The sequence below is a fragment of the Kryptolebias marmoratus genome, linkage group LG20 (genome assembly GCF_001649575.2).
Source record: "Kryptolebias marmoratus isolate JLee-2015 linkage group LG20, ASM164957v2, whole genome shotgun sequence".
NCBI lineage: Eukaryota > Metazoa > Chordata > Actinopteri > Cyprinodontiformes > Rivulidae > Kryptolebias > Kryptolebias marmoratus.
The window spans coordinates 4158664-4172810 of record NC_051449.1 but is presented as its reverse complement, the minus strand read 5'-3'; the positions used below and the strand labels follow the sequence as shown (position 1 = coordinate 4172810).

Below are 14147 nucleotides of genomic sequence, written 5' to 3'. Positions count from 1 at the left end.
AGCAGAGAAAAAAAAACAGCTAAACTGCAAAAGCTAAAAAAAAAAGAAGTAAAAACAGAATGTAGAGAGATGCTGAACGCTCAATGACTTCTCTAAAACTCGCTTTAGAAGCTGAAACTAAGCAGGTAAAACTAAAAGTATCGAAACACTAGCTAAAGGAAGCAAAAGGTAAGCTTAAAGCTAAATGTAGAAAAACTGTAGCTAACAGCTAAAAGTAGTGAAAGGCTAGCTAAATGTGGCAAAAAGCTAGGTAGAAGCTAAAACTAGCAGAACAGTAGCTAAAAGCTATACATAGCAAAATGCTGCCTAAAAGTATCTAAGGGTTAGAAGCTGAAAACAGTACAAGGCTAGCTAAAAGTAACAAAAAAGCAAAATGTAGCAAATTGCTAGCTAAATGTGGCAAAAGACCAGCTAGAAGCTAAAAGTAGCATAAGGCTAGCCAAAAGCTAGAAGAAGCAAAATGCTGCCTAAAAGTATCTATGGGCTAGCTAGAAGCTAAAAGCAGCACAAAGCTGGCTAAAAGTAACAAAAAAGCAAAAAGCTTAAAGTAAAGTTACTAGCTAAATGTGGCAAAAGGCCAGCTAGAAGCTAAAAGTAGCATAAGGCTAACCAAAAGCTAGAAGTAGCAAAATGCTGCCTAAAAGTATCTAAGGCCTAGAAGATAAAAACAGCATAAGGCTAGCTAAAAGTAACAAAACAGCCGAAAGTAGCTGCTAGCTAAATGTGGCAAAAGGCTAGCTAGCAGAAAATCTGCAGAAGTAGTCAGACTGCAAAAAATAAAATAAATAAAAAACAGGAAAATAAAAGTGTGAAAGCTGAGTCAGCGTTCACACAATAATTAAAGATCTAAATAAGGATTCTGAAACAAGCTGCTGTTAAAACGACTCAATGTTGGGTTTTTTTAGCATTTTAGCAGCTTTGAAGCATTTCTTCAATTATCTCCCCCCTCGCTCTCAAACTTCAAGCAGCCCCTCGGTTCCTTTTCCTGACGTTTGGCTGCACTTCTAAAGCTCTCACGGGTTCACGGAGAGCAGAACGTCTTACCAGAACCACAACCACCGCCGATCCGTCCCAGCTGGACTCGGAGCCGAGCCAATGGGCAATTCGGCCAAAAACCAAATGCACAACGTGCCGAAAGCGTCATTACGAATGTAATCCAGCAACGGCAACGAACCCAACCGAGTCAAAGTGTCCAGAAATAACTGATAATAAAAAAAATGTGTTTATGAGCCTTAAGTGCTGCAAGATAATTAAAGACAGAACAGTAGAACTGAAGAAATCCTAAATCCTCAAGAAATTAAAACTTGTGTCAGCTATTTCAAGTGCTAAATGTTTAACTATGTTAAAAAGGAGTGCTTCATCAGAAATCAGGACAGTCTAAAAAATTTACTAAAAAAAAGAAAACAACACATAAAGAACATCCACTGCTGATCAGCTCCGTTGTTACAGATCGTCTCCAACACTGAATGGTGAAACAAACAATCTAATCATCACTTTAAAGGGATAAAAGTTGGTTTTCTTTAGATAACATCTTATCAAGGAAACAAAGATTGTGTTCTTGAGATAACAAGATAAAACTGGCTTGGTTATTTTAAGATAATGGACTAATTAAGACAGCAGTTATTCTTGTCTTCTTTGTTTTTATTATCAGCATTAATGGTTTGACTCAGTGGTGTCCAGTCCTGGTCCCGGAGGGCTACCATCCTGACTGTTTTAGGTGCTTTCTCTGCTTTGACACACCTGGTTTGAATGAAAGAGTGGATAACAGATTTCTGCAGGACTTGAAGAGCAGAGAAATATCTAAAACCTGCAGGATGGTGGCGCTCCAGGACCAGGACTGGACACCACAGTTCTAATTATTCAAATATGAACCTTAGAAAATAATTCTCCAGTAGTTTTTTCAGGTTGCATCTTTAAAAGTTGGACTGCTACCAGGTCCAAACACACAGCGCGTGTTCAGGGAAGCGTGATGATGCCACCTGACCAGCAGCAGCCTCTCTGATTCCTCGTCCTTTAGTCAAAGCTCAAATCTGACTGTGTTGATCCTGCAGTGGTGTGAGTGGCCCTTTAAGCCCCGAAGAAGAGCAGGAGCAGATCAGCGTGTTTGTGCTGCCAACAGGTCAGACAGGAAGGCTGCAAACCAGGCCGGCTGATTATCTGACAGCCAAAATAAAGTCAAGCAGGGAAACTTTTTAAATCAGCTCCACTGTCGTGTCTTCGGCTTCCAAAACAGGTTAAAGGAGCTACACTGGGAGCAGTCACTTCAGTTTAAAGAGCCTTATTTTATTGATTAAAGTACTGATGTTCAGTGCCGGCGTATTGACTGTCGTATCATATAAAGAAGGAAGACAATTCAGATAGTTCCTAGTCGATAATTTGCCAGGATATTTTGTCTTTTAAAGAAACAAACAGGAGGGAATACTCGACACTCTCTGACTTCATCGTCCTTTACGAAACAAAGCAAACTAGCAGAAATTCAGCCTTAATTTCAAACCTCTTCATTATCTTACAGTGTTTGTTTCTAAATTAACCTTTCCCTGCATTGTTTACTTTTCTTACTGCCATGGCTGAAAGAAGATTGTTGGCTCATTAAATCACTCATTTCCTAACGTATGATCCCCGATGCCACCCTCTTCAGACAGCCAGTTGGCGTTTTTTGTTTCTTTTTTTAAGTAAAGATTAAAACTCCCCCATATGGTACTGAATTTAAATTGTTTTTCCCTGACAACAAAGCACCATGTGGTGGTTTATTCTAGGGATTCAAAAGTCAAAACTAAGTTTAAGTTGCTCTTCTGAAAGTAAACATTTAATTTTTCTTCACTTTTTAAAGAATCTGAAGCAAAAAGGTTCGCAGTAATGATTAAAATGTATTTTCTCTGATGTCAAGCATTATAATGGTAGATTAGGAACTCGTTTTGGTATGATTTCCTCTCTGAACTGCTGTTTTAGGGTAATTAAAGTGTAGAACTTCAGCCCTGACATTACAGCTCCTCAGTGAGAGCATGTACAGTAATAATAGGGGTTATGGCTCAGAGGCTTGTAGTGAGTGGCATGTAATTTTAGGCTGCTGACCGTAGCTACAACTAAAAGGGCAGAACTTAATTTATAGGCTGCCATATCAGCTCTTTCATTAAACTCCGGACGGCTCGTCTTTGTACCTTTTTTCTAACAGGAGAACAACACCAGCAGGTGTATGTGAAGTTGAAGGAACATGAACTCTTCTTCAGCATGATTAAACACTGCAGGATTAGAGACTACCTGAACAACAAGACTGAAGGCACACAGGAAGATCAAGGAAAACCCTCCCAGATGCTGTGCAGCCAGTGGCCCACTTCCACTGCTGCACCGTGGATTAGCCTGGAGGGAGGTTATCCTCCCTGTGAGTAAAGCTAACCTTCCTGTAGCTTCAGCAGCAGTGTGTGAACCTGTGTGTGTGTGTGTGTCAGCAGTACAGATATAGCTTACGTTACCACAAGAAAGCAGCCGCACGCCTTAATGTTACTCTGAACAGACAAATAAAGTCTATCAGTACAGGAAGAGGATTGGACTAAAATCTCACGTTGTCTAAAGATATACAGCATACTGCCTGAAAATTAACACTGCTGCTGCAGTCAGTAAAGAGGAGTGTTTATAAACCACAGAGGGATGAAATACTGGTCCTATGATGAGCGAATCACAACCAATAAATGATCCACTGCAGCCTGTATCATTGTTTTAAAGCAGTGGTGCTCAATCCTGGTCCTGGGGGTCCACCATCCTGCAGGTTTTAGATGTTTCTCTGCTCTTCAAGCTCTGCAGAAGCCCGTTATTCACTCAGTCATTCAGATTCAAAACAACTAAAACCTGCAGGATGGTGGCCCTCCAGGACCAGGACTGGCTTAAAGGGACTTAACGACTAGAAGTGACCGTAGGGTTAAAAAGTTTTATTCTATGAAAAAGAGACTCCCAGATGTCTGACGTGAACTCCACAGCCCAGACAGGAAACGGATAAAAGGAGGAAACTACGAAGGGAAATGAAAGGATGGATTTGATAAGAGCTTGAATGACACTTTGCCGTTGTCCCATTCTTCCTGTAAAAACGTTGTGAAGCATTTCTTATCAGCCTTCGTTTCGCAGTTATACAACCACAGGAGACAAAGCGTCTCAGAGCAACACGGTTCACTCCTGAAACTTTTAACACCCGACTCGCCCGCTGCATTCAAATAGCTGCTAGCACACCTCAACAAATGAGTATGTGTGTGTGTGTGTGTGTGTGCAGCTGTTAATTAATGTGAAATCTTCAAATCTGCGTCTCTGCTTCCTGCTGGTGCATACAAACGAGAACCCCTGCACACACACAAACACACACACTTCATTCAGTGAAAGCAGCTGCCCTGGCCTTGTTCTGCAGGATCACGTCGCGTTGATGAGAAAGTTATAGAGCGCTCATCTTTAACTGTTAGGAAGGCCTTTTCTCGATCAAACGCAGTTCCTCACGGATGAACTGGCTCCAAATGAAACACGAGCTAACAACGGGGAAACGCTGCGGGACGTTTCCTCTCTGCAGGCCTCCTGCCAACAAAACTGCTCTCAGTCCCAAATAAAACCAAGGGCAGCTCGGGGATTAAAAAGTGCATTTACTCAAAATGATTACGCAGAGAAACCATCATAAAGCTGGCAAATCATTAATGACGCAGGACTGTGTCTCTTTGCTAATGCAACCAGTACAAACTGACTGAAATTCAAGGCTTTCCAAACTTTTAATTACCTAGAAAACTGTTTCAGAGTTCACAGTCTGCCAGCGTTCTTGGAGAAATGTCCACCTTCATAAGACTGAACCAAACCTTTGAGTTTACACAGCCTTAAATTAAGTCCACGATCCAGAATCTGCAGAAAACAAAACATTTTTAGGATAACATCTTGCTACAGCTGTGTCCTGATGTTTACCTGCTTCAACACACCTGATTTAATCAAACGGGTCAAAACCAGGCTTCTGTAGAACCTGACGATAAGCTGAGAAGGCTATACGATCATCCAACCCTCCCTTTTTGAAAATCAAATAAAAGAAAATCATATTCGATTAAAAGGTTGACTGAAAAGGATCCAAATTAACGGGAGGAGAGAAAAGAAATAAACAGAATTTCTCTGAAAAGGAGGGAAATCAGCTGAAAGAAACGTTCATCCAGCCGTTCAGCCTCCAAATCCATTTTAATAGACTCACAATCCGAGCAGAAAAGCACAAAAAAACTAACAACAGATGATATTATGAACATAAATAAAAGTATTTTCATAAAGTGGACCACTACACCCTCCGTGATTGTTAGGACGCAGCTGGATCATTTGGAAAACATCCTCCAGAGTGAAGCCAATCCTCTCTAAACTCCCACCACTCGTATCAGGCCGGCTGCGGGTCGTTTCCATGACCACGATCACGACTGCAGCCGAGGCGTGAGGTCGGCATGCCCAGTCCTGCTTCAGATCCTCAACAACCGAGCCACATCGCAGACCCCACGCCACTGATACGCTGATAAACCACAACCTAACAAGCAACCTAATAAAATGGCCGTTGAGTCTATATCCCTTAAATAGAATCTAAGAAAAAGGGAGTTGCTGGATTTCAAATTTAATTTTATGTCTATTTCTTTCTAACACTTTTTTCACTGTGTTCAATAAAGACTTAAAATCTGTTTACATGTTAGGTTTTTTTTATATGTTTTTGTTTGTTTCTCAGATTTTACAGCTCATTAATGGAAACATTTTTAGTCTTTCCTGTAACTGTGTATTTTAGCTCAGCTGTGAAAGACAAACAATAACACTGGTATCATTTAATTTAAAGTGACGGCTCATTTACTCCTGTCCATTTCCACATTACATTTTTTTTTTCAGTCGCTCGGCAGCTTTTATTGTGTAATTATCTTTTCTTTGTTCCTGTTTTTGAAATATGTTAACATCTACAGAGACAAATCTAGTGTGAAATTAACTGCTGTCTCAGATAACGAGAGGAGACTTGAACCGACTGACACGCGGGCGGGACAACGAGGCTTTTGTGGTGAAACGTTGTTGACGGATCGCTTCCTTGACGAAGACGAAGAGGAGGAGGAGGAGGGTGTGGGTGTGAGATGACTGACGGCGCAGAAATGAAATAAGAAGTCCCAACAATAAAACTGCAAATGAAGCCTGCGCGTTCAGCGTTAAGTGCTTCAGAAAGTGAAGCAAATTTCCACCGACCCGGTCCGATCAATCAGAATCGCATCAAGCAGCTGCGCCATCGATTAAAGAGGGGCGACGATTCAATACCGCCATTTAATGAGCTTCAGCTGAATTAAACTCTGCCAAAACAACTTATATTACACATTCCTGAAAGTATTTTATGATTTTAAACAAGCTGAAAGTCTGGAAGTTGCTCTGCTCAGTGAAAACTCATCTTTTTATCCATTTTAGGTGATTTTTTTATGATTTTTTTTAGTCAAAAATCATTACAGAGGTCATAGAAATGTGCTTCCAGACCATTTTTTAAATTAATTTACTATGAATTAGTTAGGTAATCAATCAGGTAACTAAACCTTATTGTGTTTTATTTTCAGCTAGTTTTAAGTTTCCTCACTTGTCAAGCTTGATGCTTTTCTGCCTTAAAATGTTATTAAACTATGAATTTCAGGCTTGAAGACAGAAAGTGGGATTCAAACCAACAAAAGTTATGAGAGGATAAAACTTTTAAATCCTGCAAGAAACAGAAAAACTCATCAGAACGTCATCACGTTCGCCTCTTATTCAGGTCTGCGAAAATCACAAAATTAAAAAAAATCTCACCAAACTTTGTCTAAATTAATAAACTCAACATTTTGTCAATTAAATCAGGAAATTAAACCGTCCTTTATCTGGTGCAGACTGAGAAACTGAGTGGAAGCTTTGTTGGTGCGTTTAAACGTTTTATTTATCTGTAAGTGACTGTGTGGACGTTTGTCCATAAAGAGACAAAAACTCAGCGAATCAATGAACACAAGACTCATTATTTGTATAATAATAACTCCTCTGTTTAACAACTGAGGAGTTTCTGCTTCTTGTTTAAACTTATCTTATTTAACTTCTTATTTAACATTTTTTGATTTTTTTGACTTTAATTGTTTCAATTCAGCAGGAAAAAAACAGATTTATTCTTTCCAACAAGCTGAGAAAGTGGTCGGGCAGAAAAAACTGTTGTAAAACTGAATTAATTCAATAAAGTTTTACAATCACCATTTAAACAAAAGCATCTAAACTATAAATCTAAGTGTGTGTGCGTCTGTTAGCATAATATCTTATGAACCACTGGGTGGAATTTAATGAAGCTTTCATGAAATAATCTCTGGATGTACGTTTACAACCACAGCTTAGAAAAAACAAAAATGGCGACAACAGCCGAGCGTCGTCCACAACGCACAACTCGTCTTTGCTTAAAACTTTAGCGTTAATTGTTCGAGTCGACCCTTATCATCTGTTAGCAAAATGAGTTGCGACGAGGAACGTATCAGTTTTGAGTTTCTATTTTTAAATTCTTCGTCTCAGAAGCTTCGAACTGACTCGTAGTTTGTTGTAATTTGGAGATTCATCACCCGGGAACAGGCTGGTTTTGTTTACGAGAGCGCCGGTTTGAAAACTTGGCCTGGAGTGACGTCGTCGGGAGGAATCCCTCGAGCTTCACAGTGATGCCGGACATTATACGAAGGGATTTCCCAGCAGAGAGAAATGGTCAAATTCTGAAGACTGTTAGAAAGCTTTAATTTAAAAGCAGATTAGGGAGATTATTTGCCGTTTTACTTACCAGAATGGACTCAATTTTACCCAAATCTCAATTATGTCAAAAATCTAATTTTTTATATATTTTTTGCTCAACAGCCTGAGCTCATTCTGACTCGTTTTTGCCAGCACAGGTCACGTATTTTACATCCCGCCTAATGGCTTTTAATGACACGTTCAGAAAGCAATCACGCCTACGGATAATGACGTTTTAGAGCCCAACGCAAAAACGACTGCATCTCAGTCAGTTTTACAGATACTGAGCCGAAACTCGACGTGGTAGTAGCTGAGGGTCGTCCGCAACACGTACCCGGACGGCGACGCTGCATGACACTGTGCAAGGTTTGACCAAAACAGCAGTGATGTGGCTGAATGTGACTGTTTTAAATCTGTTTTAAATAGATATTATAAGGCTTTAAAGCCCCCCTGTGGAGGAATGGGATGAGAAATGATGAAGATGACTGATAACCTGATTAAAAAGTGAATGTTTGGTGACTTGTTTGCACTTTTAACCTCCTGCAGGATGCCTCTGGTTAAAGGTAATACCTGTTTGTTTACCTCCTATCATGAACACCCAGGGATGCTGAGCGAACAGCTGCTCTAACCAGGTGGTGCAGGAGGAGAGAGAGAGAGGAAACAAACAAACAAACAAACAAAAACACACTTTTACATCTGGAAATGAAATCCAAACACCGAGACGCCCCAAAATGGCAGTGGGAGTCAAACAGGAGGGGGTAAAAAACAAACCAACACAGCTGACATCAACCAGAGTTGGGTTAATTAGCTCCTCTCCACCACATGCTAACATTTCAGCTCATATCGGCTAAAGCTCGCCCCGTCTCCGGCTCCTTCCCCCCCCCTTTTTTTTTACCTTCCACATCCAGGCCATCCTGCTTTATTTCTACGCAGAGACACAATGGTGGACCGCTTGTTTTCCTCCAGAACCGACAGCCCCGTCCTCCGGCGTCCTGGCTGCTGACGCCGTCTATTCACGTCTTCATCGCGGGAGAAGAGGCGGACACGGCGCGGCGGGGAAACGCGGGGGTCGCCTCCATACGTGAACGTCGGAGCGGACCGTTATTCTTCTTCTTCTTCTTCTCCTCTCGGGCTTTTTTTTTTTTCCTTTTTTTTTTCCTGAATCTGCTGGGACCTGGTCCAATGCTGCGCTCCTATTGGTCGAAATGGATGGAAGCCCCGCCCCTTCGTGCTGCGTCACGTGACCGCCGGTTTAATTTAACATCACCGACAGGAAACGAAAACGAGATGCTGCTGCTGCTCGGTGACAGACAGGTTATCTTTGTTTAAACAACACAAATATAACTGTTGAAAATTACATATTTATAAAACAAAGGTTCCTCAGAGGCCCGGATGTTCAAACACAATCGAAGAGCCGTTTAAAGTTTGTAAAAATGGTAGATTCAATTAAACTTTATTTGTGCGCTGTTTTTCAAACAGAAGTGGAGCATGATTATAAACACATAAATACACACAAATACACGTCTTACACTTGTATGACTAATAAAACTAACAAGGGATTAGTAAAAGTAGGTAAATATACATTAAATGAATGAACGCAAATAAAAAACTTAAATGTAAATTAACCAAATCAAGACTAGTATTAGTTTTTAGCTAATCTTTTGTAACTTAGCTTTGAACTAGTGTTTTGCAACTTTAACTACTGCTCTGCTGCTTTTTTCAAATCTTTTTATCTTTTAACTTTTTTAACTTTAACTAATTCCTTTTAACTTTTAGCTAGGGTTCTACATTTTAGCTTTTAGCTACTATTCTGCTTCTTTTAACTTTTAACTTTTAGCTAGCCCAAAGTGGAGCTTTTGGGCCATGTAAAAAGACACCATTACCAGCTGCCTCCCAACAAGTATCTTGTGTCTCACCTGCTGGAGCGTGTATCAATCGCTGTAAATAACTTTTAAAACTGTAATAATAATTACATTAATTTAATCCCAAATAATTAAGTCAAAATGCTTTAAGGCTTCCAGGTTTTTGTTTATGCTCAGCCTTCTGGTTGAGGTCTGTAATTTACTGCAACACCTTGATTATTAGTCTTTTTTTTTTTTCTTCTGACTCCAAACTGAGCCCAAACCATCAGCCCTCCACCACCGTACTTCCCAGTTGTAATGACTCAAAAGCTCCACTTTGGGCTTTGCTCCTTAAAACGCATATTTAACTCTTTAACCTGACCTGCTGACTGAGATCTGTAGAGCCCGAGGTGATTTCAGTTCCTCTCAGCACTGCACAGTCTGACCTTGGGGTGAACTTGCAGGAATATCGGACTGGCAGCTTCCTGTTTTCCACTTCAGAGTTCTAAATAGTTTGGAAACGTCCCTTTAACCTTTAGAGCTGCCGCACGCTTACTTAAAGAGACATTTTGGTCTGATAACGATGTGCGTTTATTAATAAAGTAATTACTTTATTAAGAGTTGATGCTCAGCGTTCCTTCAGATGGTCTGTGTCTCTCATCCTAGAAGCTGTTTTGTTGTTCTTCTGCCGCGCAGAGAGCCTGTAATTGAGTTCAGCTGCTGTCCGACACCTTCAGTAAATACAAATTTTTCCACAGCGTCACTTCTCTTCTCAAATATAAAATAATAATAATCATTTTATTTTTTCTTTTGAACTCCAGTTATTTGCTGTGCACGAGCTGCAATTATTGTTTCAGCCAAGCTTGAGTCTTCAGTGGTTTGATGGTTGAAAACGTGCACGTTAACACGCACATATAAACCATTAAAGGGCTCTGAAACGCTTGACTTATTTTGTTGCTGCTGCATTAATTAGACCCCTCCATTGCTTTTTTTTGTTTGTGTGAAGCACGTCCTCCTCCCAAATAAAAGCTCTAATGGGGTTATCGCCAAACTCCCCTCTTACTTTGAAAGCTTTTGACTCAAGAGCACGAAACGTGCTAATCCTCAATCTCAGAGCCACGCTGCAGATTAAATGTGCACGTTCAGTCATAAAGGAGAAGGCCGAGGTCGTGCTAGTTTGAAATTCACCCCCGGAATGATTGCGAGCGTTGATGATACACCTCTGCGGGGCGAGATAAGCGTTTATCGGACTCACACAGGTTTTTAAACGGCTCAAATGGGAAAACAAATGACGGAAAACATCAAAATCACACATAAACAAAATGCTTTTTACCTCTAAATACAAACACAATCACCTCTGCAGGAAGTAAACTGTATATTATGTATTTATCTTGACTACTTTTATCCTCAATATGTAAAATAAAAAAAATGTTTTACTTCTGAAGAAGGCTTATCCTGTTTCCTTGGACAGATATAATTAAATACCTGAAAAAGGACGGAGTCATCAGGGGTGAAGTTGTGCTCGATCTGTTAGCGCTTGAAGGATGACTGACAGCTACTACCACACCAGATTTTAGCTCAGTGTCTGTAAAATCCACTGGGTTACAGCTGTTTTTTTTTTTTTTTTGTGTTGGCTGAGATCAATTAGCTGCAACTGGAAGCTGAAACAGAGTAAAACCAGAACAGAACCATCCAGATGTGTTAGAACTAGAGACAGAAGCTGAAGCCACAAAGGGTGAGCGCCCCCTAGTGGCTGGCTGCAGTACACATTTCTTGTCAATGATTGGATCATTTTCAAAACTAAAAAAAATAAAAATACACTTCAGATGTTTTTTTAGGTGTTGATTTCTGTTGATTTAAGTAGCTCTTAGCTTACTGCCGTATGTTCAAATAGTAATAGCAATATATATTATTTTCAGTAGTACTTTAAGAATAAAGAAATGTCATGTTAGGCTGTGATTGACAGGTGGGTGTGGAGGCGGGGCTTCAGTACGGAGGGTAAACCTTTATGTTCCTAACGTACAGAAACTGGCTCCAAAAACACAAAGTGGATGTTTTGGGATCAAATTTGAACAACGGGAGAATGTTGAGACACTTCGTTCATCTTTACTGTTGTTGATGAACGGAACTAAAATGAGCAAGACAGTAGCTAAAATATAGCAAAGCCATAGCTAAAAGGTAAAAATATTAAAGGTTAAACATAGCAACACCATAGTTAATAACCGAACGTAAGTAAAACAGTTGTTAAAAGCTAAATCTATCAGTCAAGGCTAAAAGCTAAAATTTGTAAAAGCTAACTGAAACAAAACCATGGCTAAAGATAAATATAGTGAAACAGTAGCTAAATGTTAAAAAGAGCAAAACCATAGCTATAAGCCAAACGTAGAAACACATGAGCTTAATGTTAAATGTAGCATCACAGTTGTTTAAAGCTAATTATAGCAAAAGTGTAGTTAAAGATTAAAATGAGCAAAACAGTAGCTAAAAGGTAAATAGATTAAAAAAACATAGCAAAAAGCTACAAATAACAAAATGACAACAGAGATTTCAGAGAACCATGTTTTTGACGGAACTGAAGAGATCTCAGTGTTTTTCTGTGTAAATAAAGTTAAATAACTCAAAAGCTAAACGTCTCGATATATAAATAGTAAACAATAGTTGCTCAGGATTCCCTCTGTTGTGAATCAAGCATTAAATAAACACTTTGTGTCCGTTCTGTAAGGTTGGACAGGGACAAACTGATCAGCCAGACGTTAAAATCCACAAACTGTGTGAAAAGTTTAAGATAACAGTTTGTTTTTCCCCAAAAAACACGAATCATCTCCCTGCGTGTCACACTGCTGCGCTTGAGTTAAGCACTTATTAAGTGTCTGTGGATGCAGACTAATAGTTTGGCTGCAGTCTCGTCTCCTGGACTAATCCTCAGTGTTTTGTGTTGGGAGATAACAAGAGGATGGAGAGAGGGAGGAAAATGTGCTGCTGCTTTTAATGCAAACAAACATGACTGAGTGGTGGGAGCTGTGATCCATCCATCTGTCTCCCCTCACACTTTCTTCCTCTTCTCTCCCACCTCCAGTCGTCCTCTTCGTCTGTCTCTTCCCTCACTAATGAGCGCCGGTGGGGTTTCTCCGCAGCCCGACAACCAGCATGTTTGTCTCTGCCCAGAAGCTGGTAGGGGGGGTGGAGGGGGGGACGCAGATTACTGCTCCCCATCAGCTAAATAAATACACAAATACACACAAAGCTCACAGGGCCAGCAGTCCACGCTGCACTGAGAGTATCTCAGCATGAAAAATGCATGAAGCAGAAACAGAGGAGCATCAGAGAAAAGACAGTTAACTGCGACATTAGATTATTATAGCAGGAAGAGTTACTTAACCTGGTCATTAAGGGTTAGGAATACCCTTTAAAGTACTTGTCACTGATGGTGAGTTAAGGTGTTAAACTTATAACTCCAGAGGGGAATGTGACAAGATCAGCAAAGTACTTCAGAGAGATAGTTTCATTATTTTCTTTTATAACTTAGGTGTCTCCGTTCCCACGAGGACAAAAAAAATCTACCGGAGTGCCTCCCAAAGTCAGAGGTTTCTCTCCCAGACCTCAAAATCCAACATGGCTGCTTCAGACAAACAGCAAAGGAAATAATTATTTGACCTCCTTCTGGTTTTGTCAGTCTGCCTGCTAAAATTTCAAAACCAATAACAACAAAAAAACATAAAAGTTAGGAATTGGTTTGCAAATCAAGGTCCCACTTCGTCTCTGTTCAGTGGAAATGTTAAGATAAATCATGTTGAGATAAATCATGCAGGTTTGAGTGGGAGCGTGAATAGCTGTTTGTCTCTATGTGTCCCTGTGATGGACTTCTGACCTGTCCAGGGTGTCCCCCGCCTCTCGCACAGTGATGGTTGGAGATAAACAGCAGCTCCAAACAACATGGAAATGAAAAGTGGGTGAAGAAAATGGATGGATGGATGGATGGACGGATGGATGGATGGACGGACGGATGGATGGACGGACGGACGGACGGACGGACGGATGGATGGACGGACGGACGGACGGATGGATGGATGGATGGATGGACGGACGGACGGACGGATGGATGGATGGATGGAAACACAGAGGAGTTAGTTATTAGCTTGTCTTACTGGTTATCCTGGTCACTAAAACAACAAGCTCATCCTGGTTTGAAGGTTTGAACCCTGAGGTGAAAAACAGACAAATTAAACGTGAACTTTATTCCAGTCTGTAAAAGCCTCGGCAGACCTTTAAATGTGCCTCAGAATAATTAAAACCTTTTTCTTCATCATCACATCATAATTAGTGGGTGGTAATAACGCTCCACACAGCTCCTGCTATCACGCCCTCATGTGTCGGACGTTTTCTGAAAGAATCTGTCAGAAATTGTTCCAAGCGAGGTGTCGTTTTCTTATCATCTGCAAACCAAGTCCTTATCTTCATGTCGTGGTGGGAAGAATTACCCGTCTCTAATTACTCCGGCAGAGTGAGTCTGCCTTCATGCTGCCTCAGCTGTGAAACATCATCCTTCACCCACCGGCCTCGTTACGCCGTTAGGAA

General features: G+C 40.5%; 1 protein-coding gene across 1 annotated transcript in view; it reads right to left on the bottom strand.

Moving 5' to 3' along the window:
- Positions 1-8867, bottom strand: part of st6galnac3 (ST6 (alpha-N-acetyl-neuraminyl-2,3-beta-galactosyl-1,3)-N-acetylgalactosaminide alpha-2,6-sialyltransferase 3) — a 74179-nt gene extending 65312 nt beyond the window's left edge. The window contains exon 1 of the mRNA XM_017411117.3: positions 8627-8867. Within this exon, the coding sequence (XP_017266606.1) occupies positions 8627-8644 (18 nt within the window). The 5' untranslated portion in view covers positions 8645-8867. The remainder of the gene's footprint in view (positions 1-8626) is intronic.
- Between the last annotated feature and the right edge of the window lie 5280 nt (positions 8868-14147).